At 38.7% G+C, this 25,368-nt stretch overlaps 1 protein-coding gene across 1 annotated transcript in view; it reads right to left on the bottom strand.

Annotated features, from left to right (window-relative positions):
* The window catches only part of ppp1r9ba (protein phosphatase 1, regulatory subunit 9Ba), a 45,423-nt gene extending 27,602 nt beyond the window's left edge, over positions 1 to 17,821 (bottom strand). Inside the window, exons 1-2 of the mRNA XM_059551732.1 lie at positions 17,667 to 17,821; positions 7,732 to 9,108 (exon numbers count right to left, since the gene is read on the bottom strand). Coding sequence (XP_059407715.1) covers positions 7,732 to 9,051 — 1,320 coding nt within the window. The 5' untranslated portion in view covers positions 9,052 to 9,108; positions 17,667 to 17,821. The remainder of the gene's footprint in view (positions 1 to 7,731; positions 9,109 to 17,666) is intronic.
* Positions 17,822 to 25,368: the final 7,547 nt, after the last annotated feature.

Genomic DNA, 25,368 nt, shown 5'->3' with positions numbered 1-25,368 from the left:
GCTTGTTTGTGTGTGTGTTTTACTCACTTTCCTCACGAGCCTGACTGACGTGCTACAAGTAGAAAGCTGTATGTCTCATTTCTGTTCGCCTTCAGTGTTCTTTAGACCATTTGCTGTACATTTGCAAGACAGACATAAGTGGCGTTATGTAACGAAGCTTTGTAAACAAAATGAACGGTTCAAAAACGTAAATATATAAAAGTGCAGATGGCAATTTAATGTATTTGCCGTCTTCTCCATCCTGCACAGTTCCATTTACTACACAGATACTGAAGTGTGTGTGATGCTCACGGTTATTCCAGCCTTTGCTGCTTCAACATATGAGTATATGAACTAGTGTTGTCAAAAGACCCGGTACTTCGGTACCAAGTCGGTACAAAAAAAAATGTGAATGTGACGGTAGCAGGTTTCTTTAAGTACCGGTGGTACCGAGGCCCAGCTCAACCCGGTTCACACAGCGCTATGATTTCCGCGAAGCAGAAAACGCGGACGGAATCTCAAAATCCAGTCATGATAATGAAACTTACATTTTAATATGGACAATCACGGAATTTGTCAAAGTTAGCATAAATTAATCAAATCAAATCTCCGTATGGACCATTCTTTAAATGTTAAGCCGCAAAAGATGGTTGAAATATGAATCCTGCATGTTCTGCGCGTCTCTGTGTGAATGAATGAATGGTTTGTTTACTACATAGACTGAGCGTGAAACTTGCAGTAATGTCAGAATCTGCCGTCTCAATGAGGACATAAATACATAAACTACATCAACAGAACTGTTCTGAGTCACTTCACAAGCATTTTACCGTTTCTTCTGAGTAAAACCAGTGTCAAAATAAAAGTAGCCCGTCAAAATAAAAGTTCATTTTTACACAAAGGCATTGTGCTAGATATTACTATTATTTAGTAGAATGTATGTGATACTGCTACTGCTGTGGAAAAAAACTATAAAACATTATTTTTTAAAGAAATAAATCGCACAATTTTTTTCCATGTTTAAAATTTAAATGTTTACATTTCATTAATTAAAAGACAAATTAAATTTGGGTGAAACTTGTTTACTGTTTTTCATAATTATATTACTTGTAGAAAAACTTTAAACATAATTGTAAAGAAGTATAAAGAATGGTATTGGTTGTATTTTTAGTGATAAAATGTTTTTTTTTTTTTTTATTAGAATATTTTTGTGTTTTGCTTTGGTACCGAAAGCAAACCGTGGATTTTCACTGGTATCGGTACCGAATACTGAAATTTTGGTACCGTGACAACACTAACCTGAACACATGAATATAACCTCTAGAACTGCTCTGAGAGTCATTTCATTAACATTTTACATTTTGTTTGAAAAATATATCGTCATAAAAGTCTTCACAGCAGCCCATCAAAATGAAAGTTCAGTTTAACCTGATGAAACTGTCAGAGAGATAGGCTATAGGCCTATTACTTATTGTAATGATACTACTAAAACATTATTTTTAAAAAACATTTTACTTATTTATATATTGATATAAATAAAACCAAATTTGAGGAAAATTTTTTTTTGATAGGGCCTTAAAAAAAATTATTTTTGTTAAACTTTTAATAAATCGCTGTTGAATTGTGTATGTTTCATGATTTCAATTAGTTAGACATGCTTTTTGATTAAAACATTTAAATTTAACCATTAAAATAGAGTCTAAAAAAACACAATCCATAAAAATTAAAACAGAAAAAAAAGGATTTTGGGGGAAAGAATAACAGAATTTGGGAAAAAATTAATGCTTACTATAAATAAAATATTTACATGGTATATAATTTATTTATTGTAATTGTCTAATGATTATAAATTTACCTCATCTTATCTAATGCAGAAAAACGTATTTAAAATTATGTAAACATATCAATCAATCAATAAATGTACTTTTAATTTATTGAAATAAACTTTGTTCTCTTTCTTTAAACTAACATGTAAATAAATCTGGCATTTTCAATTATGTTTCTACAGAAAGCAGAAAAACCATTTAAAATTGTTTGTGCATATTGTTTATCACTCAACAAAAATAAGCAATAGAATAATAGAATTGTTCTCTCTCTTAGTAAACAAACAAAGAAAAACTTGTTCGCTTTTTCTCTTTTCTGCATTTCACTTCTGCTCTAGCTTGTGTGCAAATCTAAATCCAAACTAAAACTTAGAATCATGCACAGCAAGTATTGCTCTTATGATAAATAGCATGTGATGCACCTCATTTGTAAGTGCCTCTGGATAAAAGCTATCAGCTAAGTAGCATTATAAATAAAGGTTAGCTGTACAGTATTGTTTGTAACAATAAGAAAACAACTACGCTTGATGTCACTATAAAGTAGAAGGCTTAGACTGAGAAGACATTTATATAATTAATCATTCAAAACATGTTACGCAGTCCATCATTATAACTATTATGAAACTTGATATCTCTTTGGAAATACAATAAGCTATTCCATTATTTGTCATGCAATAAAGCAATTTCTCCAGATACTAATGTACCTCTCATACCAAGACAATCCCACAAGTCTAAATGGGAGAGGTTTTTAAGATGGCAAAGCTGATGCAGAATGGAGAACTGTATCATAAAAAGATAAACATCACTAAATGGCTTGTAACATGTAAGGGGCAGCTGAATAATGGCTTGGAGCAAGAGATCATTTTAAAAGACATCTGACAAGACAGAAGCACCTCTGACCTCCATTTATTTATGCTGTCTATCCTCAGGAGCAAAAACAACGGTTACAGGTCACTGAGAAACACCAGAAATAATCAATCCAACTAGAGAGAAAATCACTTGAGGAAATGACAGATTTTCCATAATTTGACGCCATTGTTCTTTGTTGTGTTCATCTTAACGCCTTTACAAAAGTATTCGAAATTGGCTTGAATCTACTAACATGCTGAAAGTATAAAACCTCCATGACAAAATTGTTTTTGTCACATCCAACGAATTGCACATCTGAACACTGGCTAAACTTTAGTTCTTTAATTAAAGTCAGACTTTATTATCGGCCATCAAGTCAGATTTGCCAGACTGCTGTTAAACAAACATATATAAGACAGAGCTGTTTAACTTTGTTAGGCTTTTTGCACCAGAAAGCTTGTAGCCTAAATATAAAGTCTGGGTTTGGCCTCGAGGCATTTAGACACATCAATATCATAATCCACCATCCATATCTGAAATTCAAAAGCTATTATTTTTGGAATATTATGATCCAGTTTTTAAAACGACAACAATGAGATAAATGAGTTGCTTTGAAACAGTGGTTCATATCAGATTTCATATATCCTCCCACCTTCTTGATCCCATCTTCATGTAAAAATGTAAAAGAATCTCAAAATAGCTGACCTAGTCTGTTTAGCTAGCACTTAAACACGTATTTTTTCTCAGGAATCAATGCAAAATGATTTCAATCGTAATATTGGCAAAAAAAATCGCAATTAGATTATTTTCCAAAATCGTTCCTACCATTAATGCATATAGTACTCTTTTTTTCCCCCAGTGAGTATGCCTGGCATCTGATTTTGTGCAGTACTCTAGTGTAGCAAGCTGCTGATGGAGGGGATGGGCAGGGAGAACTGTTTAACAAAATGAGGCCATACATCAATCAATAACCTCATCAAAAGCCAGCCAAAGGCCCTCTATAGGATTGAAACAGTCCACCCCTTGCTTTTCACTATATTATTCAACTACCCCAATAATGTTTCTGTCTTTTCCAATCAATGTACACGGTTGGGTCGTAATATATCAACATGAAAGGTTGGAGGTTGAAGTTCTGGCAAAATAACAGGCTTGTTTGGTAACCTCAAAACTAGGGTTTTTGCTAAAGGATTAAACAGACAAATGACATAAACAACTCATGCATGACGTCTGATTGCACAGAAACCATGCTGGAGTCTTCTAAACCAATGCAACATAATGAACATTCACAGAAGACTCGGGCTGAGTGATATAGCTAAATAAAAATGCCAATATTTTTCAGTTTTTCAACTAAAATTGAAACCACTAAAAACATATTTGTGAACCATATTTCTGAAATGAGGCTGAAACAAAATAATACAATTAATTGAGAAATTAATTAGAATTAGAAAATAGTGCCTTGACAGTAAGTTTGAATCGAAGCATTAAAATTACTCTGAACTCTGAACTTCAACTGAAATAAACATAACCTAAAAACCAAGTAGTATTTTTGGGGCATACCTACAAATTAGAAACTTGCATACCTAGAAATTAAACTACAGTAACATCAACAAGAAAACTTAAAATACAAAAATAAAAGCTAATTCTAGATTTTACTAATATATAAATAAATAAATACTTGTATATAAGTAAAAGTAAAATATCACTGACTGAAAAAATGGCTTAAAAGGTCAGTTTTGTTTGGCTGTTTCAGTTAAATAGCAATTGCTGCTAATTAGATTCTAAATGTTTAAGGAAAGAAAGATAAAATACATAGATCTGGTTCTGTTTAAAAGTTATTTTCCACACTACTTTTCAGGAAAAAAACATACTTGATAGTTTTATTAATATGCACCTAAAAAGTTACCAAATCATTTTGAAGCATTTAAGAGATTCAGTGATGTTCCAATTATACAATTAACAAATATATTGCAGATATTTTGCATATCACCCAGCCCTATTGATTTCCCAGCAGGCCTTGAGGAAATTTTTCAGATACTGTGGAATCTGAATGAATGATGGATCATTAACATCACTGGAGAACAAAAGTGGGCTGTTAAACTATGATGGTATGCTAGATTAGTTTTCATTTGAGGCATAGTTTGGCTCTAACAAAAGCTTCTCAACATCCACATACACAGGTTTCAGCTTCTCATTGAAACACCTGCACTGCCCCTTTAAGGCAGAATTTCCTTTTTTCGTCAGTTTCCTGTTGCAGCCTGATAACGGGCCCCATTCGGCAATGCACACAGCACTATTATTCCCCGTGTTATTGTCTGGGATCGGTGCTACCTTAATCCAGAGAAAGCTCCATCACCACCTGTAGTGCAGAGAGTAAGACTTTCTGGATTACGTGAAAGTGAAAAACACCACTATTTTTAGCAGCAGGAATGGATGCAATCTGTTGAGGTTGTGAACTGCTACAGCACACATATGCCAGCTGAGACAATCAGACAGGGTCCAAATAAAACAGTTTATTCATAAGTGTAATGTTACATCATAGTGAATCCTGTTCTGGTATATTTTCATCATGGAAAAATGACAGCAATCTATACTATCTCCTAAAGAGGAATTAAATCTATATGTCTAATTGTCCCCTTCCTGCTTTTCCTCCATTCTACCCCAGGGTAAGTAAAGCTTTCAATTTCTATGCTCTTTTAGGATCTGATCATCACATCTAAACCTGGAACTTCTCACTTCTGAAATGAATTGCAAACCAGGCTCTGGACATCAACTTCCAGCAACAGTTCTGCATGAACCACCTCCCTCCACTGAAACTGCTGCAGCTCTTCCTGTGTTTGAGAGGATAAGAGAGTCTGCCCACGCCTGTCTGGACTCACAAAGCACTTAGTAATAAGGCCGCTTTATAAACCAGATGTGAACGCTAAACCATCTATGAGAATACAGATGGTACAATGAATATTCATGCAAGCAAATGTGCAACAGCATGTAAACAACAGCAGACATGGTTTCAGAAAGTTAAGTCTTTTTTTTCCACAAAACAATTAAAATGTGCACACTTTAAACACTTTACCCTATGAATGCTATTGCATTAGATAACACAGCTAGTGCAAAGATAGCAAGAGGTCATTGCTATAAAAATATCCTAAAACTTTCTCACCAAAAATGGCTTATATTGAAGCCAATCTTCCAGAATAACAAGTTGTGGAATGCGCCACTTTATGATGTAATAGTGTGGCTAAACACCGCAGCCGCAGACCAATGCCTGCTTTTACATCACTGCCAGTACGTCTAGCAGAAAGATAGCTGTGTGAACTTGAGGGGAACTGACTTAATCAACAAAAACTGACCTAAAAAAAACAATGGCACATAATAATGGCACATAATGACCATGAACCGTAAAGTCAGCATCGTATATAGCATTATTTGTTTTCAGAAGCCAGTTGTTTTTATTATTAGCTATAGTTACTATTCTAATGCAGGGTTTCCAAAACTTGCTTTATCAGCAGAGCCCCTTTGACATAAAATATTACATATAAACACTCTGAGATTTGAAGTTAATATTTCTTAAAAACACATTTGTATGTACACAGTGCTCTGATGTTGATTAATGCTAAGCTGTAGGTAGGTAAGAAAATAAATATTTTATGAATTTTTTCGTATGAATAATTTATTTTAATTTGATATTCTTGTGATTTAATTCATTATTAACTCTTTAGCAACTTCACCGCAGTTCCCCCGTGATCCCTAGTATGAAACAACTTGAGCGAATGCAACACTCATACATTTTAAGTACGGCAAAAGTGCTTTTTGGGACCACTCTATATACAAAAACGAGTCATGCACATACTCATCTATACAAATCAAACACTTATGCACATACTTGTCTTCATAGCCTTTGAACCTTTCAGTTCATTAAACTACCTACTGCTCTACAAAAACAAGCTTACAGCACACACATTTACAAAGAAACACACTCACACTCCCTCAGTGCTTCAATAGGCCTCTGTCTACCTTAAACAGCGAACGAGGATCAGTAGTGGTCTACTGATACAAAACCAGTAAAGACATAATGAGGCTGTGATCAAGGGATTAAGCTTTTAGTCCATCTGAGCTGGCCTCTGGTGGGCTGATGTCCATAGATGTTCCCACCTGATTCTTATTCAAAAAAGCATTGCTGCTGCTATCATCTTTATACTATGGACAGAAAGGGACCTTGTCAGTCACAGTTTAGTAACACAGGGCTAACCCCCAGTATCAAAGCCCCTCGACTTCAGTGAGATTACACAGTGTTCACTTCAGATACAGCATGCCTTTGGTATGCCTCCATTAGGAGCTGGCAACCCTCATGCTGTGAATCTAACACCTGCAGAGCAAAGTATCTTGAAGTTTTGGACGCGACTGCATGTTCGAAAGCACAAACTGCAACTTTGCTTTGCTCTTTGTTGACCACGTGAACAGTCTGAAGCGATGGTGCTCTGATAACGTTGGTCATTATGTGAATGTGCCATTGTTTCAAGAATAGAAATTCAGATGTGAAAGTCACCAAAACACAGAGGAACACAACCATGTGATTCTCATACAAAGGACATTGTGCACCACCTGACTAACCATGCAGTCTGTTAGTGCAAACTGAAAACGATCAGTGAGAGAGAGAGCTCTTAAACCAGCAGAAGTGTGCCATCAGCAGCTGCAGAGCAAATGGCATGCTGTATCAAAGTGCTGACGGTGTCCAGAGGTGACTCTGCAAGCAGTAAAGCAGTCCTCCTTTCAAGGAGAATCCATATCAGAACACTGGATGAGACAAAGGCATCTACTACATCAACGTCATGCCAATAACAAACACACTTTTATGCACAATTCCCCACAGAAATGCAATCTTTCTAATCCCTTATGCCTGCAGGCATCCAAATCCTGCCCATCCATACTTTTATATAAAGTGTTGGCTACAGCCTACTATAATTCATTCCAGAAAACCCAATATTTAAACTGTGCCTGCAGCTTTTAAGACGGTGTAAACTGTCATGCTAATTTATAACACAACACGTACTGTCACTCCTTGCTTTCACACGTTTTAGGCACTTACCATGATGGGGTTTATACTGAAACGAATCTTCCTGCTGGGGGGTGGTTCATCTTCCACAGGCAGCCCGGGGATTTCTGAACAGCTGGATTCTGGTTCGTAAGCATCATCATCCTCAGCCTCCTCGTCTTCATCCAGCTGACTCCCACCAGAGTCCTCTCCGATCCCGCTGTACGCGCTGATGTCCACCAGGTCTGCTTCTGAGATATCCTCTCTGTGGGATTCCTCCTCGGCGCCGGCCTGTCCGATTTCCTCCTTTTGTTCTGAGGGCTCATGGCTGCTGGTGGCCTCTCCATTTTCCAGAGAGGCGTGGACATCCGCCTGTACCAGTCTGCTCCCAGCATTCGGTGCTCCTGGTGCTGCATGCTCCTCTAGTTTGGAACCCTCTTCTGACCTAGACTTATCTAAATCCATACCAGCAGCCACATCCTCGGATCGCTTGCCTTTGGGTCCATCAGCTTGGATGCTTGTTCTACTCTTCGAACTCCCAGGTGCAGCCTCTTGGTCGTTGCGCTGAGCTCCCTCCTCTTGGTTCTCCGTTGGAGGGGAGACTTGTGTCTTTCTAGTGACAACTTTGGAGCTGATTCCTCCCACCTTGGCTGGGGTAGAAGGCAGCGGGGAGGTTGAGGACGGTCGGTATAGGTTGTTGCGCTGGTCGGCCCGTTCAAACACTGCGCTCAGTTGGCTGACTGTTGGGGACACTGCATCAGCGCGACAGTCCCCCGCGTCCAGTTTGTCCAATGACTCCGTGCTGCCGTTGAAGCGCACCACCACATCCAAACGGCTGTCTTGGAAGCCTGATGCCCGCTCTTTTTTCAACAGGATTCGATTAGTCGCAGCCTGCTTCTCCTGCAGGTGACGTTGCTCAAATATCTTCCTTGTCTCCTGTAGCTTGGAGAAGCCTGTGGATGGTCCACGGGAGCTGCCACCATCGGTCTTTCCATCGAAGCGGCTAACTCGCTCTGACACAGTCCCGCCGTGTTTGAGCAGCGCGCTGTGATCCACGTTCTCATTCAGACTGCTCGCTCTGGGGAGGGAGAGTCGGATGGACTGGTCTTTGGCCTTCGACGGATCCTCTTCATCTCCAGGAGAACCCATCTGCATGAACATATTCTTGATACGATGCACATTGGAGCCGTACCTGCGGCCCCAGCCCTGGGGTCGAGGTTTCCCCTCCTCGCCCTTAGCAGCACTGGAATCTTTTACCGGCTTGAGAGATTGAATTCCAGCTTCATAGGCGTTCCTGTGCGGCGATGCGCTTCTTGCTACAAGGGTGGTGCCAGTGCTGCCGCTGGCTGCAGATGGGGGTTCAGTCTTCATCATGGTTAATCAAACAGCAGTAAAGACGAGCAGAAACAGCATAGCCCTCTGCTTCTCCTCCTTGTTGCATGAATAAGGAGTGGCAGCCATCAGGATCAGTCCATATAATCAGCCGCAAAAAGAGAAAAAAACGAGAGAAAAGGAGAAAGTAAGAATGAGACAAATAATTGACCTATTTTAAAAGAAATATGCAAGGAATAATTGTGTATGATGTATTTCAAGACATCTGTCAGGGTTTTTGTCCTTAAAAAACTCTTGCATGTAGGACTAATTTCCTAAGCATCTCATCTTAACCCTCCTTTGCCAATTGCAAAATGTCATTTTAAACCTAGTTATGGAGGCTTGAGCCATAGTGCTGTTATTGATGCAGTTATTACAGAGAGAGAGAGAGAGAGAGAGAGAGATTAAATTTAGCTATGTGAAGCATGTGTAAATCACCTGAATGTGTGCATTTCAAATTAATGTTCAGTAGCAGCATCTCTACTAACTGAGACACTAAGTTTAACTTAAAGCGCTGTTACCGCCTCTCTACTGAATAATATCATGTATCTTGTTTTAGCTGTAAAACGATATATTTTTGCAGTCATAGGGCAGTTTGTATGGGAGAGATAGCAGGAGAGAGTGTGCTTTCTGTCAATGATAAAACATAATTTTGTGGGAAAAACATGGAAATAGTATTTTTATCCTTCTGTTTGTTATATTTCAGGGTTTGGACTGTATCTTTGTGAGTTTTGGTTCTTTTGCTGTTGACCTTTGAAATAACAGAAATCATTTGGAAAAGTGATATTGATATGTAATGTGGTCAAGACCTGCCTGGAACTACTTTAGCCATGCATTTCCTGAAAAATAATTGCACACCAGAACGGTCAACTAATCAGATTCAGGCATCCCTTTAGCAGTGTTGGGAAGGTTACTTTGGAAATGTAATAGGTTACAGATTACAAGTTACCCTGTTTAAAATGTAATAGTAGTGTAACTTTTTCAATTACTTTATTAAAGTAATGTAACTAATTACTTTTGAGTACTTTTTGATTACTTTTCTAAATGTGTGAAAATTAAAGAATAATAAATAAAAGCATATACATCAACTCAAATACAGTTATCTAATAAGCATGTGACGTATTCTGTGTAATAAACTCCTGAAACATTGGTGTTTTTTTTTAAACTGCTGTCTCTTTGTATATGATATGATGATAGTTTTCTCAAAATAAGTAAAATGCACATGAAGTGACGCAGAACAGTTCTAGAAATTATGTTTATGTGCTCGTGTACTCCTATATTGAGGCAGCAGATGTTCAAAACACTGCGAGCTTCAGTAGGCCTACACTGTAAAATATTTCCAGGATTTCACAATATATAACTGTAATATTTCACAGGTAATTACATTATTACCACTTCACAGGCTTTAACTGTGATATTTCACAATATAATACCGTATTTAGACTTTTACTGTGAAAATAATGCAGGCGCGGGGCTTTTACAAGAAACTACTGTGAATTCCGTCATTTTCGCGCTGCAACTGCGTCATCTGAGCTGAGCTCCCTGGCCTGGTCTCCTCACACTCGACGGATTCAGTGCGGTAAGTGTTTAATTTCAAACTTTGTCAATTTGATGACTGTTTTTAATATGAAATTTCATGTTATTTAAAAGTATGAACCAAATTAGCGTTAGTTAAGTTCTGTTTCATGTTTTTGTAACTTAGCTGGAGCAGACTCGCGTCTAGGTTTGAGTGCGCAAATTTGAATGATCAGACGTTGGTTGTGTTAATAAGTGTATAGCTAGTAGTACCATATTAAGTTATTAACTGTGAGGCTTCAAGTTAACTACACCGTCAAAATTGAACTTTAGCTTTGCTTAATGCTTTTCTTAGTTAACGTTCGTTACTCTAACAGCGCTCTCTTTTCCCACAGCATTTTTCTACCACCGGGAAATAAAGTTATAAGGTAAGCTGTGGCCTTAATGTGTGTATTATGACAGTTATGATCAACTAGATACATTATAGTGTTGTGGATTTGTGCAAAGGTGGAATACATTAATCTCAAATTAGTAATGTTAGCTAGCTGGGCGTCGTCCATATTTTTCTGCCGTGTGTGTGAAACGGAGCAGCCGTTGTCTGTCTCGTCAACAGAAAAAATAAAGTGCATTTTATTATAAAAAAGATATAGGAAAATAAATGTGTAAATGATGTAAATTGTTGTGTGCAAATGCATTGCCTGGGTAAATCACACACATCTAACTTTGTTGCAGGACTATTCTTGACTGTGTTTGTGATGTAAATGTTTTTCAGTTGCTGTTAAGTTATTTAAATGGTTGCTGTTTAATTGAATCCAAGTAATGTCACCTTGTTAAAACTGAGCTAACTTTAGTTTTGCTCAGTACTGCAACAGCAGTGACTCACTGAAGGTGATGACTGGGAACTGAAACCTTTTTAATCCCACTTGAATTAAACTAATATCTTTCTTCTCTGTCTTTTTGTTTATATATGCTTCTTGGGCATCAACCCAGAGACAGGTACAAAATCAAAGAGGCAGAGAGGACACATAAACCAGCAAGTCTGGACACTGATCAGGAAGCTCATTGACTTTGAATGGATGTCAGTCTAATGTAAGTTGTGTTCCAACTTCAGAACAGACTAACGAAACTAACGACTAACGAGTTTTTGTTTTAAGCTAGAATTAGTTATGCAGTAAGATGTTTACTTAAGCTATTAAAGGGTTAGTTCACTCAAAAATGTAAAGTCTCATTAATTACACTCCCTCATGATGTTCCAAACAATTTTGTTCAACACAAATTAAGATAATTTTAAGAAGTCCGAGAGCTTTTTTGATCCCGCTTATAGACTGCAATGTTATAACCGCTTTCAAGCCCCAGAAAGGTGGCTTGGGAAAAGCACAAAAAAGTCCTGGCAGAAAGCGCTGTCATAAGGATGTAGTGTAACAATGCCCAGTTCCAGGAATGCACTCATATTTTGTTGTTAGTACCAGTTTGCAACAATTATTAGTTAACAGTAAGTTGTTAACAGTTCGGAAAAAAAGAAATTATTTGTCGTTACACTACATCTTTATGCAGCGCTTTCTGCCAGGACTTTTACGTGCTTTTCCCAAGCCAATGAAGTGACGTCGACGTCTGGGTTAGCGGTAGCATGAGCCGTCAGGCAAGTGTTATTTGAATAAACTAATGATGTACTTTCAAACTTTCCAAAGTCTTGTTTTATGAGTACAGAACCTATTTGTACTACTGTAGAAGTTTGGCACCATTCTGGGCATTATTAGTGGGGTAATTTACCAGATACAGCCTAGGATCCATTAGGGCCTGCACTAAGCCATCCGGCTGATATCTCTAAATAAGCTCTAACTTTAATAATGTTCAACCAAGGGTAAAAAGGCTTCTGGGGGGTGTTTGGCTCGAGGTCATGGTGCAAAGGAGCCTAGGTTAATTTTACTCCGAACCATCCCTTTAAGACCTTTATCGGCCGATACCGAGTACCAATCTGATACCAGTGTTAAATTGTTAATATATTGTATTTTCACTGTGATGAAGAGACAGACTTCACTTGAACATTGCATCCCTAGGCAAAACACAGCGAACAGATTCCTATCACCATTCCATGTCTGAAAAAATCTCACTCCATTATTAAAATTTATAGCAAAATATGTTTAGAAATGTAAACGCCATAAAGTAAACTCAAAATTCATCAACAGCATATTATAAATGTAAACAGTACTTATTAAAGGAACAGTTCACCCAAAAAAAATGTATTTGCTGATAATTTATAGTTTATTTCTTCATCAGAACAGAATTTAAGATTTTTAGGGTTTCATTTCAGGCTAAAGTGAATGGAGCATCCAATGATGGAATGACAATCCAAAATACAAATATAAATGATCAGCAAATTTTAATTTTTAAGTTAACCATTTCTTTGAGTACTGCACATTATCACAAACTGCTCTGAAACCACGAGTCATGAATGAACTCAAACCTGGTGGATGTGCAACAGTTTTCACTTTCAAACGTGCAATTGCATGTCTTAAAACTGTTACTTTTTGAAGTTTAATAATCCCATTTCACTGTATATCGTGACTCCTGCCTTTCCGTCCATAAAATTAAGACTGTTTTTAAAACACCTTGGGTAAGAGGTGCTCATTCCTGTTTTTGGATATCTACCTTCCTGCAGAGTTCAGTCTGATCCAACAAAAGGTAGATATCCAGCTACAGGAATGAGCACTTCTTACCCTAAGGTGTTTTGCATGTGCTGTTGTGGTCAGCAAATAGCAAATTAGAAAAACTAAATGGATTATTGAAAAATAATGAGTGTAAAATATATTCTAATGTTAGACTGTATTTTCAAATATATAACAAAAATAGGGAATCTCTCAGACTTTGAAATGTTTTTTTTTTTTTTTTTTTTTTGTGGTCTTAGGTGCTTCCTGGTCATCAACCCTGATACAGGATCTAAATCCAAGAAGAAGCAGGGAGGCATCAATCAGCAAGTGTGTTCTCTGCTGCGCAAACTTGTGGATTTTGAATGGATGGCAACATAATCAGATTTTGTGTTATAGGAGTACTCCGGTCAATTTTAACATTGAGCTAATTTTTTTGTAAATTTGGAGTGCTGTCAATACAGAGAACAACAACAAAAATCGGTGTTGCCTACACTTTTTATCCTCTTTTTAAAATTTGCACCCTGTTCACTTCAATGGGGCAATGTTTAAACCTGCTTTTACCCTCTTAACATCCTTGATGTGTCATTACAAGTGCACAGCCAATGTGAGGGATTCCTTCAGAGTGAACACGAGTGAATCTGACTGCAGTAGATGTGAAAAATATGAATAAAAATGAAGTTTTTGTTTAGTATATGTTTAGTTACCTATGATCACACACGTGAACTCGACAATCGACTACTTTGGACTTCAACCGAAAACTGGATGTAAATACAGGTATGAGCGCTGGCCGAATTAACTTCATTTTTATTCATATTTTTCACATCTACTGCAGTCAGATTCACTCGTGTTCACTCTGAAGGAATCACTCACATTGGCTGTGCACTTGTAATGACACATCAAGGATGTTAAGAGGGTAAAAGCAGGTTTAAACATTGCCCGTTGCCGACTCCTGCCCGCTGTTATGCAATGACTCTTGCAACGTTTGTTATGATATTGTTGTATCAATTTTATTGAAAATAAAATAAATTGTGGAAACTATTGTTTAATCTTTTTTTTACTACTTTTATGTCATCATATTGCATTACTGTATTAAATTGTAAGTTTACAGTTAATTACTGGCTACTAATTGCATTACTTTTACAGCTGAAACACAATAAATTACTGTTCAAGTTACAGCTGATAACTATATTTATACAGTTATGCACTGTGAAATTACAGTAATGATGTGATATCAATAACTGTGAAATGACTGTACACAACTGTAATTTTACTGTAATTTACATTAAATTTCTTACTGTAAATTACTGTGAAAGTAATGCAATTAGTAGCCAGTAATTTACTGTAAAATCACAGCAGAATTTTTAACAGTGTATGTGTAGTAAATTAAACCATGTATTTGCCATTAATTTACAGGAGGGGCGGACTGGGAAAAAAATCAGACTGGAAAAATCAAACTCATACAAACAAATTCATGGACAAAACTATTTTTGGTATGGACCTGAGATAAAAAAAAATGTTTAAATCTTTAATTTGGGGACATGCTAAATAAATAAAAGTTCTCTCCTGAACTGCACCTTCACTTCCATTTTTCTCTTCAGTCTCTTTATTTTGCCCTGTTATCCATCTCTCTCATGACTTTGATTGAACTGATTGAACAAAACTATACTTTACAATACAATACTCTACAATACTACAATATCTTTATAGAAAAATCCTAATACTGTACACGAGTCATGTTTTTCCCTTACAAAAATTGACCATGCTTTTTTTAGCCTATATACAATAACCTTGTTTTGTTTTGTTTTGTTTTTTGCAAATGGATTTGTATTTATTTTTAAATAACTCAATTTGTAAAATCATTTTAAATTTTTGGTTACCACAGTTAAACAATAGTAACTATTTTCTCTGGATTTATAGTAATATATTAAAACGTTAATTTTCGTAAGGGTTGTGTTGTTGTCTGTCCGTAGCTCCCCCTAAACCTATAAAAAAAAATTTGATTGTTTTTCAGCTAAATTACTACTGTAACATTACTACAGATAATAACGATGTCCTTTATATAGTAGCCTATTTTGAGTGATGACTGATGAGCAACGTGCTGCTGCTTGATTAAATAAATAAAAAAACAAAGACAAAAAAGCATCTTTACAGATGAAACTGACCTGAGCAGTATAGTTCTGCTTCTCTGCTCCAGCTGTGCACTTCTACAGTCCACTCTCTCGCATTGATACTCGGAGTCTGATCCAAACCGGAGGCGCGGAGAGCGCGCGAGTCATGACTAACACTTCATGACTTATTAGAGATTTAATTATCAAATGGCGGATTCGCAAATGATCGCTTTAGTACATTCGGCAGGCAATTATACAATAATGATATTAAATTGCGGGCAAAATCGGCTGCGAGGCCACAGGGAATTGTCCCGGTTCTCCCGGTGTCCAGTCCGCGCCTGATTTCCACAGACACGCAGAACGTGCAGGAGTCATATATTGCATTTTTGGGGCTTAATATTCACAGACACTAGTCCATGTCATGTTTTGATTCAAGTGTACTGACCTACTTTTGATTTAGTCATCCAAAATGTGGGATATTCCGTCCGCGTTAGGCATTCCGTTTTTATGACTGGATTCTACAAACTAGACTTGTGTTTCCGCATCCCGGAAATTATTAGGGCGGTATGTCTCAGAATAGTCAGTGCAATTTCGGAAATAAATCAGTTAAATCTGTATGTGGATGTGTGTAAATATTCAAATGTAATCCACTTTGTAATCGTTCAAAATTTCATAAGTAACTGTAATTTAATTACTCATTTTTTCTTAGTAACTGTAACTAATTACAGTTACATTAATTTTGTAATTAAATTACGTAACGCCGTTACATGTAACTAGTTACTCCCCAACACTGCCCTTTAGTATAAAAATCTATGAAGGGGTTGCCGTTTGAACACTTAAGCCACACTTACAAATGTATGAAGTTCACTGAAGTGGGTACAAATGGACCCAAATGGGATGAATGATTTGTATTTAAATGTGTCTGCTAAATTAAAAATGTAAATTGAAAACATTTAACCAAGTGGCATTTGCAAGAAAATTCATAGAGTTCACACAAAAGCAGTTAAAGTAAAAAAATATATAATACTTGGTTTGATATTTTGCATCTAATGCATTGGAATGCATTTATTTTTAAGTGTAACCTAAGTACTTTTTTTAAAGTGTAGCCTAAATACCTTTGAAAACTAATTTGACAGATCAAGAGGTGCCACTATATTAATTATATATATCAAAAACAACACCATACAGTGCAAAAGCCTACAGGTTTAGTACCCTGAGGTGGTTTTTGAGCATTCATTGACAGCTCTGCCATGGCCACACAGATGCCCCAGGGTCATAAAGTCAGAAAAGTTGCATTCTTAGACACCTCTTACTTTTACAGTTTACATAAAAATTGCTCTAAAACAAGAGCAAATGAAGATGCAAGACCAATTTTAAACACACAGCCGTTAGAAAAAGGTACAACTTAAAAATCGCAACAATAGACTTAAAGAAACAGTTTACGCAGTGATGCGAAACACTTCCGTGTCGACTCAAATTTCCTTGAGATGCACTTTGAGGTGTAGATTACAACTCACTTAAGCTTTCAAAGCTTTTAAACTAAAATAATTCATTTTGGAAGACATTGAGGCTGATAGCTGTGCTTCAGAACATTGTAGCTCGTTTCTAGATGGTCTCAGATGGTCATGACCTGGCAGACCATCTTTGACCGGCAACAAAGCCTCTTAAGGTGACCAAGTTGGTGTTTACACATTAGCTGATAAAAATTTAACACATTAGCTGATCAAAATTCAGAAAGAAAATGAACTAGAGCCCGGCTATCATGTTACAAAACACAACTCCCAGCTTAAAAGCTGGATTTCCCAACAGGACTGGATCTCTGTAGACAACGAATTGATCTTTCTGTCAGATAAAGGAAGTCAGATCATGAACGAAACCGTAAACAGAGTCACAGGAACATGAGACACTTTCAAGCCATTTGATATATAAAACGGGTCATGCATTCTTGGGAAATACCATGCATACTGGCATGGACAGGCAGGCTTTTTGTGATCCCATGCTGCTGCTGCCAGTAGATCACTCATCGTGGCAGCATGAATCGACCAGCCTTTATGCGGCTGTCGTTTTAATACCGCTTAGATAGATCGAGATGTTCCTTGTGTGCAAGACAGACTATATCGGAAACTTTTATCGTTTCTGTATGAAGGAGTGTCAACAGATTGAAGCAGCAGCCTGTCAAAACATCACATTAGGACCCTGCGGAGCGAGCGGGCCGCGCTCTCCGCATTGATGCCTCGACTTCCTGCATCCTCCACCGACCGAATAACGGTTCTGCCGTTACGATCTAACAAAATCAGCAAAAACGCCTCATTCAACGAGTCGCCCTCTCCTCAGAAACTGGACGTACCTGGTGTCTCGTGTTCATCGAAGACCTTTAATCCTTTAATCATCGGAAAGTCCTTTCGTTCGCGAATCCATTGTCCACGTCTCCTTCTTGGTTTCCCCCACGAGCTTGTGTCGCGTCGCGCCTCTCTCTCTCCCTCCCTCTCTCTCTCTCTCTCTCTCTCTCTCAAACACACACACACACACACACACACTCTGTCTCTCTCTTGCCCTTCTCTTCTTCACCGCTATAGTACACGGCAGCATCGCAGATTATTTTAACCCTTCAAGCACAACAAAATAGTGGCAAAAACGGAACAAATTGATTTGCACAGTAGTTGCATAAAAAGGTGTAGTAGCTTAAGCTGTTAGGATATGTACATTAATTACCATTATAGCCGTTATTAATTAGTTATAGCATTTTTAGATGTAATACAGCAAGTTAGAGATATTTTAGAAGAAATCATACCATATATTTTTTTCTTTGTCCACTTTTGTTTCCTTTTCCTTTTCATTTGTTTATTTACTTCAACACATTTACTGTCTCTGTTCTGTATTTCAGTATGGCAACATTGTCATAATTGATAGCTAACCATTTGTAGATGAGGTATAGCCTACTGAAATTTGGTAGGCTACTATATACACGTGAATTCACCCCATTTTATTTTATTTTAACTTTGTCTCTTTTAATTTCTTTAGCATTTTATATAGGCTAATTATTCAAGTCGTCCTTTTTTATTTTGGTAACAGCTTTGGTGAAACTGAAGACAGACAGACAGACAGACAGACAGATAGATAGATGAGCCTCAGCAGGCAGCTGCTGGCGTGTAGAGAAGGACACCGTGTGGTGAGTCTTAGTAGTTCAGATAAACAGCCTGTAGCCAGGAATCCCACACCCTGGGGAGTCTTTGTTACACTTCCCATCTGTGATTGTGGAAACCCTGTCTGTGGGCACTGAATATGGACTGAAGATGAAGTGGGACAACCTTTTCAGCTCCATTTACATTGCAATTTGATATGCTGCTGCAAATAATAATTTTGAATTAAAAGATAAAGGAGATTTTTCCTCAGGCTGATGCTGCACACTGCAGGCACAAAAGATAGACAGAAAATCTGTGACAATCATGTTTCATGGACAGGAATCTGGTTCGGGGGCTACCAAACATTTATAGTTGACTACATATTATTATTATTTTATTATTATTATTATTATTATCATTAAATATTTAAGACTGAAAAATGACCTATCATTGCCATGATAATTTTGCCTTAAAAACTCTCGTTTGTAACTGGAATGGTACAAAAAAAGGTTATTCTTTTTGCAACATCATCTATAGAGTAACAAATCTAGTTATATTATACTAAATAGCAATTAGTATAGCAGGAAAAGGCTCATTTAACAATATACCATATAAAGAAGTTAATTTAAACAGTGGCACTCTCTCATTATGTTCCTGGTGACTGCAGAACAGGAGCCGATGATTGAGACTTCTCTTGGGACTCAGAACAGCTGAACGCTGCACTTCCAGTCTATTTGCATCTAACATCTTTGTGTTTGCCGCAGCTGCACCTCCACTGTCTATCCACTGCCTGCCACGGTGACCGTATTTCCTCTGATATTAATCTCACATAGCACACACAGACTCCCCTGCGCTGTGCTTTTATGTATGGGTGTGTTCAGTGAACTAGGATCACACTAGCTATTGTTTGTGTGTTTGACATTGATCACACTCAAACAGAACCACAATGAGCCCCTCTAGATACTGAACTACACATGCATCATTGCTCAGTTCTTTATCCTGACTAGTTAGGTAGATAACATGGGAGTTGGACTTGAACTGGACTGAAGATCCAGGATTTTATAAAAACTGCATCTGTAACTTTTGTAATGGCATATTAAAATGTATAGTGCCAATATATAATGTAATATTTTTGAGCTAGGCCTATATGATTTTTTTTTATAACACAGCTTTCATAATTATTCAACCCTTATCCAACCCTTATACCTTAACCCTTGTCCAGTCCAGTCCATTTGTCCGGCAGGGAATAGAATTGTCTTAAAACACAATTAAGCCTTTAGAAACTGAATTAGCTCGAGTTGTTACACATACATAAACTAAGCCCCTGCATGTGTTGAACTTTAGTAGCAAATATGACAAAGTCAACAGAGCTCTCCCAAAATCCACAGTATAGAAGAAATAGTTTTATTGCATTAGAAAGTCTAAGGCTACATGAGGATTTTCAAGACACAAAGTTCCTAGACACAGCTGGCAGCATTAATCCTAAAATTAAAATGTGTTTGACCCTTGAGGTTGTTTAAGAAAAAAAGCAGAATATCATAAAATGTTTGATCAGAGCAACTGAGAATAACCTGCAATGTACAGCCAAAGACTTGCAAGATGACCTGATGAATGGACAGAGAAACAGTTCAATTCACAGTATAAAAACATCACTAGACAAGCACGGACTTCTTGTTGAGGCATCTTGATGAATGCCACTCTTGACAGTGGAAATTTTGACTGTATGAAGGACATCATGCATTCCCTGAAATATCAAGCCAATAATTTAGATGCCTTTGATGCAGAGACTGAAGCTTGATAATCAATGGTCTTTTCTGCAGGACAGCCAACCCAAAGTATCCATCCAAATCTATTTAGGCTTGAGGAAACGGCCATAGGATGTTCTTGAGTGGCCAGTTCAGTCTACATGTTTAGTTCTCATTGAAAATACTTGGTTGAATCTGAAGAAAGCAGAGGCAATGTGAAAACCAAAGATTATCGGTGATCTGAAAGCTTTTTTCAGGTGAGGAATGGGCCAAGAGGTGACAGAAGCTTCAAAGCAATTATAAGCAGCTTTTAAAGGATAAAATATTCTGAAGCAAATTTGAGTTTTGAGTTTGAATACTTTTGAAAATCAAAGTTTAGAGCCCATTTTATTGTATTATTATTTTTATTATTATTATTCAAATTTATGTTCTCAGAAATGGTCAAAAGTGTATTAATAAACTTTATCTAATAAATTACTAATACTTTTGTTGAATTGTTTTCATAAAACTTTGTTATTAGCAGCAAAATGTCTGGCAAGTCAATAATTTTGATTGCAACTGTATTTAGGGGAGACTGGGACAAGTTGTCACACTTACATTAAATACGGTATTGTTTTCATTTACATTTAGTCATTTAGCAGATGCTTTTATCCAAAAGTGACTCACAAATGAGGACAATACACCCGTGCGTTCTCGCTCGACCTCCTCTCACCACCAGCGAGTTGCCTCTCGGGAAGAGCCTTCACCTATGGCGCCCCCTCGTAAGGATTGGGGTGTTTCCACTGGCTCACCAACGTCAGCGCAAGAGGTTAAACCTGAGTCCGACGGCTAATGCCTCTCGTTCTAGGTTCCCGAATAGCAGCTCCTGATGTTCTCGCTGCTTGCCAGGGACTGTGCCCTCCACTATAGAGCACTGTTGGACCGCTTTTGCGCATCCAACACTCTCACTGCAGTCCCCATGCTCAAACACTGACTGTCTCGCCTCAAACAGCGCCTCGAGCAGCATTGGATCGAGCTGTTACGCCAAACGTTCCCTCAGACACTCTTCGCAATCCAGCTTTCAGAATTCAAGGGACGATTCAAGGGTCTTGCACAGACGACCCGTTTATGACGGCTCACACAGCCGCCGCTTTTTCGCTAGCGGCAGAGCCCTATGTTCAATCTGTTGACCTAATTCCTGCCGTGGGCACGTTTCAGGATTATGCACAACGAAACGCAACGACTTTTACGCATGCACTTCCCCTGTTTTACATCCCGTGGTAACTAGGATTTACACAAGCTCCAGTCTGGATCCAGAACACCTGAGAAGAGATGATGCTGACCCTCAGAGGACCCCAGATGATGCTAACCTTGAATCAACAAACAGAACTAACAATTATTGCTACATGTGTGACTGCATCATATAATAACTATTAATTAATAATATTGATAGTTCATCGTCTAGCTGACTACGTCTTGTATTATTATTATTATTTTTTCTAAAATCCTGTCAAACGTGCACAAACTACTAGCTACTACTAAATATTGTAGAAACATAATTTTCTGTAAAGTTGCTTTGTAACGATTTGTATTGTAAAAAGCGCTATACAAATAAACTTGAATTGGATTGAATTGGACGAAAAGACTGAATATTTCACCCCGTTGTCTTCCGCATCGGACGATTTCGGTGACACGGAGGTGTGTGATGTCAACCGAATTTCTTCTAGCCGGGGTTCGGCTGGGGACTTGTGCTTCCCGAGAGACTGTCACGACGGATGCGTCTTTGACCAGTTGGGGAGCTGTTTGTCAAGGGCGCCCAGCCCACGGAGTGTGGTTGGCGACACAACGCAGTTGGCACATATACAGGTTGGAATTACTGGCAGTTTTTCTGGCTCTCCAGTATTTCTCGAATCTGCTGATCGGCCGACATGTGCTGCTCAGATCAGACAACACAGCGGTTGTGTCATGTCTGAACGGACGTTTGAACTTCGGAGCGGATTTGCTATCCAGGCAGACTCTGGAGCAAGCAGAATGGAGGTTACACCCCCAAACGGTGAACCTCTTATGGCAGATTTTCGGAGAAGCGAGAGTGGATTTATTCGCGTCGAACATGACTACGCATTGCCCGCTATGGTTCTCCCTATGCCCTCCATCGCCCCTGGGCTTGGATGCGCTAACTCACAATTGGCCCAGGACCAGTTTGTATGCTTTTCCCCCGATTCGTTTGATCCCAGCGGTATTATCGAGAATACAGCTGGACAGAGTGGAACAGCTGCTGCTGGTGGCTCCGCGGTGGCACACACAGCCGTGGTTTGCTGACCTGATCAGTCTGTTAGCGGGCTCTCCATGGGAGATTCCCCTCAGACAGGATTTATTATCACAAGCACAGGGAATGATTTGGCACCCAAGGCCAGATCTGTGGAAACTGTGGGCGTGGCCTCTGAGCGGAGTGAGTTAATACGTCCCGGTCTTTCTGTTGAAACTACCGAGACTATACTGAATTCTAGAGCAGCTTCTACGAGACGCTTATATGCTTTCAAGTGGAGACTGTTTAAGACCTGGTGTGAAATTCGTACTATGGATCCAGTTTACTGCCCAGTGGCTTCAGTACTGGAGTTCCTTCAGGATCGTTTTTCAGATGGAGTGACGCCAGCCACTCTAAAAGTTTACGTGGCAGCCATTTCGGCTTACCATGAATATATAGACGGTGCCTCAGTGGGCCGTCATCCACTGGTTTCTCGCTTCATACAGGGTGCGCGACGGCTGAGGCCTTTCCGCCCCATGCGAGTTCCCTCATGGGATTTATCCATTGTGTTGCAAGGTTTATCAGGGCGTCCGTTTGAGCCCTTGGAAACTGTACCGGATAAGATCCTGACTCTGAAGACGGTTCTTCTTATGGCTTTATCCTCCCTCAAGAGAGTTGGGGATTTAAAGACTCTCTCTGTTTCGTCTTCGTGCATGGAGTTTGCACCGGGCTCTGTGAAGGTGCTGTTGTGACCGAGGCCTAATTATGTTCCTAAGGTCGCATCTAATCCCTTTCGCTTTCAGCAAGTGGTCCTGGAGGCTTTATCCCCTGCTGAGGCGGGGTCTGGAGATCTAAGTCTTTGCCCTGTGAGAGCTTTAAAGACTTATGTGGATCGTACAGCCCCATGGCACGAGTCTGACCAGCTGTTTGTCTGTTTTGGACATAAGAATAAAGGCCATGCGGTTACAAAACAGCGCATGTCCCATTGGCTGGTGGAGGCAATATCTTTAGCCTATGAGGCGCGCGGACTCGCTTCGCCCTTAGGAGTTAAAGCCCATTCCACGAGAGCAGTGGCTTCTTCTCGAGCTTTTCTCAGTGGATCTTCCATGGATGATATCTGTGCTGCGGCAGGTTGGTCCTCACCGAGCACTTTTATCAAGTCTTACAGTCTGGATGTGAGGATGGCCCCTGGCTCCCGGGTTCTCTCCGCTTGAGCAGATGCTTCCTTGGATCCCAGCTATCAGGTACGTCAGGGGTTATGGTATAGCGTTCCCATAGCCGGTGACGTCACCGCAGCATCGAAGTGACCTATGAAAGGGAACATCTCGGTTACGTATGTAACCATGGTTCCCTGAATAGGGAACGAGATGCTGCAGTCCTGGCCGTGCCATACCTTGATAGCATTCTTCTTCTTCAGTTCATGAAATCTGAGCGAAATAGCGCGCGGCACCCAGGTATATGATGCGTGCGCATGCGTAAGGGTGGTGCCAATCGCTATTTGGCCAATAGGATTGGCGGGATGGTATAGGGCTTCAGACATTCGTCACACCAAGGGGTGTTCCCATAGCCGGTGACGTCACCGCAGCATCTCGTTCCATATTAAGGGAACCATGGTTACATAGTAACCGAGATGGTTCTTTCTGTTTACTCAGTCTTTTCTTTTATCGCCTCCCACTTCATCTTCCTAAGCCCCGCCTTCAAAACGCTACTGACCAATCCTTCCTTAGAAACTGTTGCCAGACAAGCGCTTTTTTTTCTAACGTGAGTCTACGGAAGGTCGGTGTGTTTATATGTTTAAATGTGGTTTTACTGATATTTTCCAAAAAACAAGTGATAAAACGTGGTAGCGAGGATATTGTATGTGTGTGTGTGTGTGTGACAAAAAGTAACCAGAAATGATTTTTCTCCTTGAGAAGTGCATGCTGTCGATTGTCGACACCTATATTTACTCCAAGTTAAATTATTTATTATTTTACTTATTTTAATGTCATTAGATTCCAGATGAATTAGGCCATTGAGGTTTCACTAATTAAAGTTATAATTTAACGTTAGGAGGATCTGCCTACTTACACATATGTATTTACCTACTTTTGCTTAAATATTTTCTCTATCTAAATCCCTTTATTTTACTGTAATACAATGTTTTATCTACTTTAGCCATTAAAGTGTGTAGGCAGCTAGTACGAGCACAGTCGTCCAGTCCAAACCGTCTTAATCTTAATTTTTTTTTAAAGAATTTAACATCTGTAGTTGTAATAACGACATCTTACTATTTTGCAGGCAATTTAAAAACGTTGGACATTCTGTAAGGACGAAGAACGGTGGCATGCGATGATAAATCAAACCCTGGTGAGATTTTGACCCTACAGTTTTCTCTCACTCACCTTACTTTATGCAATTCTTACTTCTTGAAATGTATGTACACCAGATGCCACCATCTTTAATATTTAATGTCTACGTTTATGGGCTATATGGGTAGTAACTGAATTCAGAAATAAAACCCATGTCCAGTGTACAGATTCATTAAATTAACTCCAAAAATGAAGGGGAAAAAGATGCATTAGTTGCACATCAAAGAATTTCAGTGTCTTAAAGTGAAAGTGAGTGCATGGATTCAGTTAGCAGCTTAGATATTCAAGCCCCCCACTACGGAAGGTTCTGCATACCTTATGATACAATGGCCCTGTTGTATCCTACAGGACTACCACCTTCACCTCCTACCTCCTTTAGCATTTGAGTGCACACTGCAGCAAAAGACTGGTTCTCCTTAGTTGTAGCTCCACAAAAAAAGTTATGCTTTTAATTAATTTTAAACATTTAAAAACAAGTATGTTCACAGCAACACCTCTCTCAGCGTTCAAGTCAAAGGGATCGTCTGCTTGCGGATTATACTATCCTCGACAGCTCGGATGACCAATGCTTTCAACAGATCTGGAGTTTGGAGCATCAACCAACACG

This window comes from Carassius carassius, chromosome 1 (assembly GCF_963082965.1).
Source record: "Carassius carassius chromosome 1, fCarCar2.1, whole genome shotgun sequence".
Taxonomy (NCBI): domain Eukaryota; kingdom Metazoa; phylum Chordata; class Actinopteri; order Cypriniformes; family Cyprinidae; genus Carassius; species Carassius carassius.
Note: the sequence above shows the minus strand (reverse complement) of the source record. Positions and strands in the feature narration are given on the sequence as shown.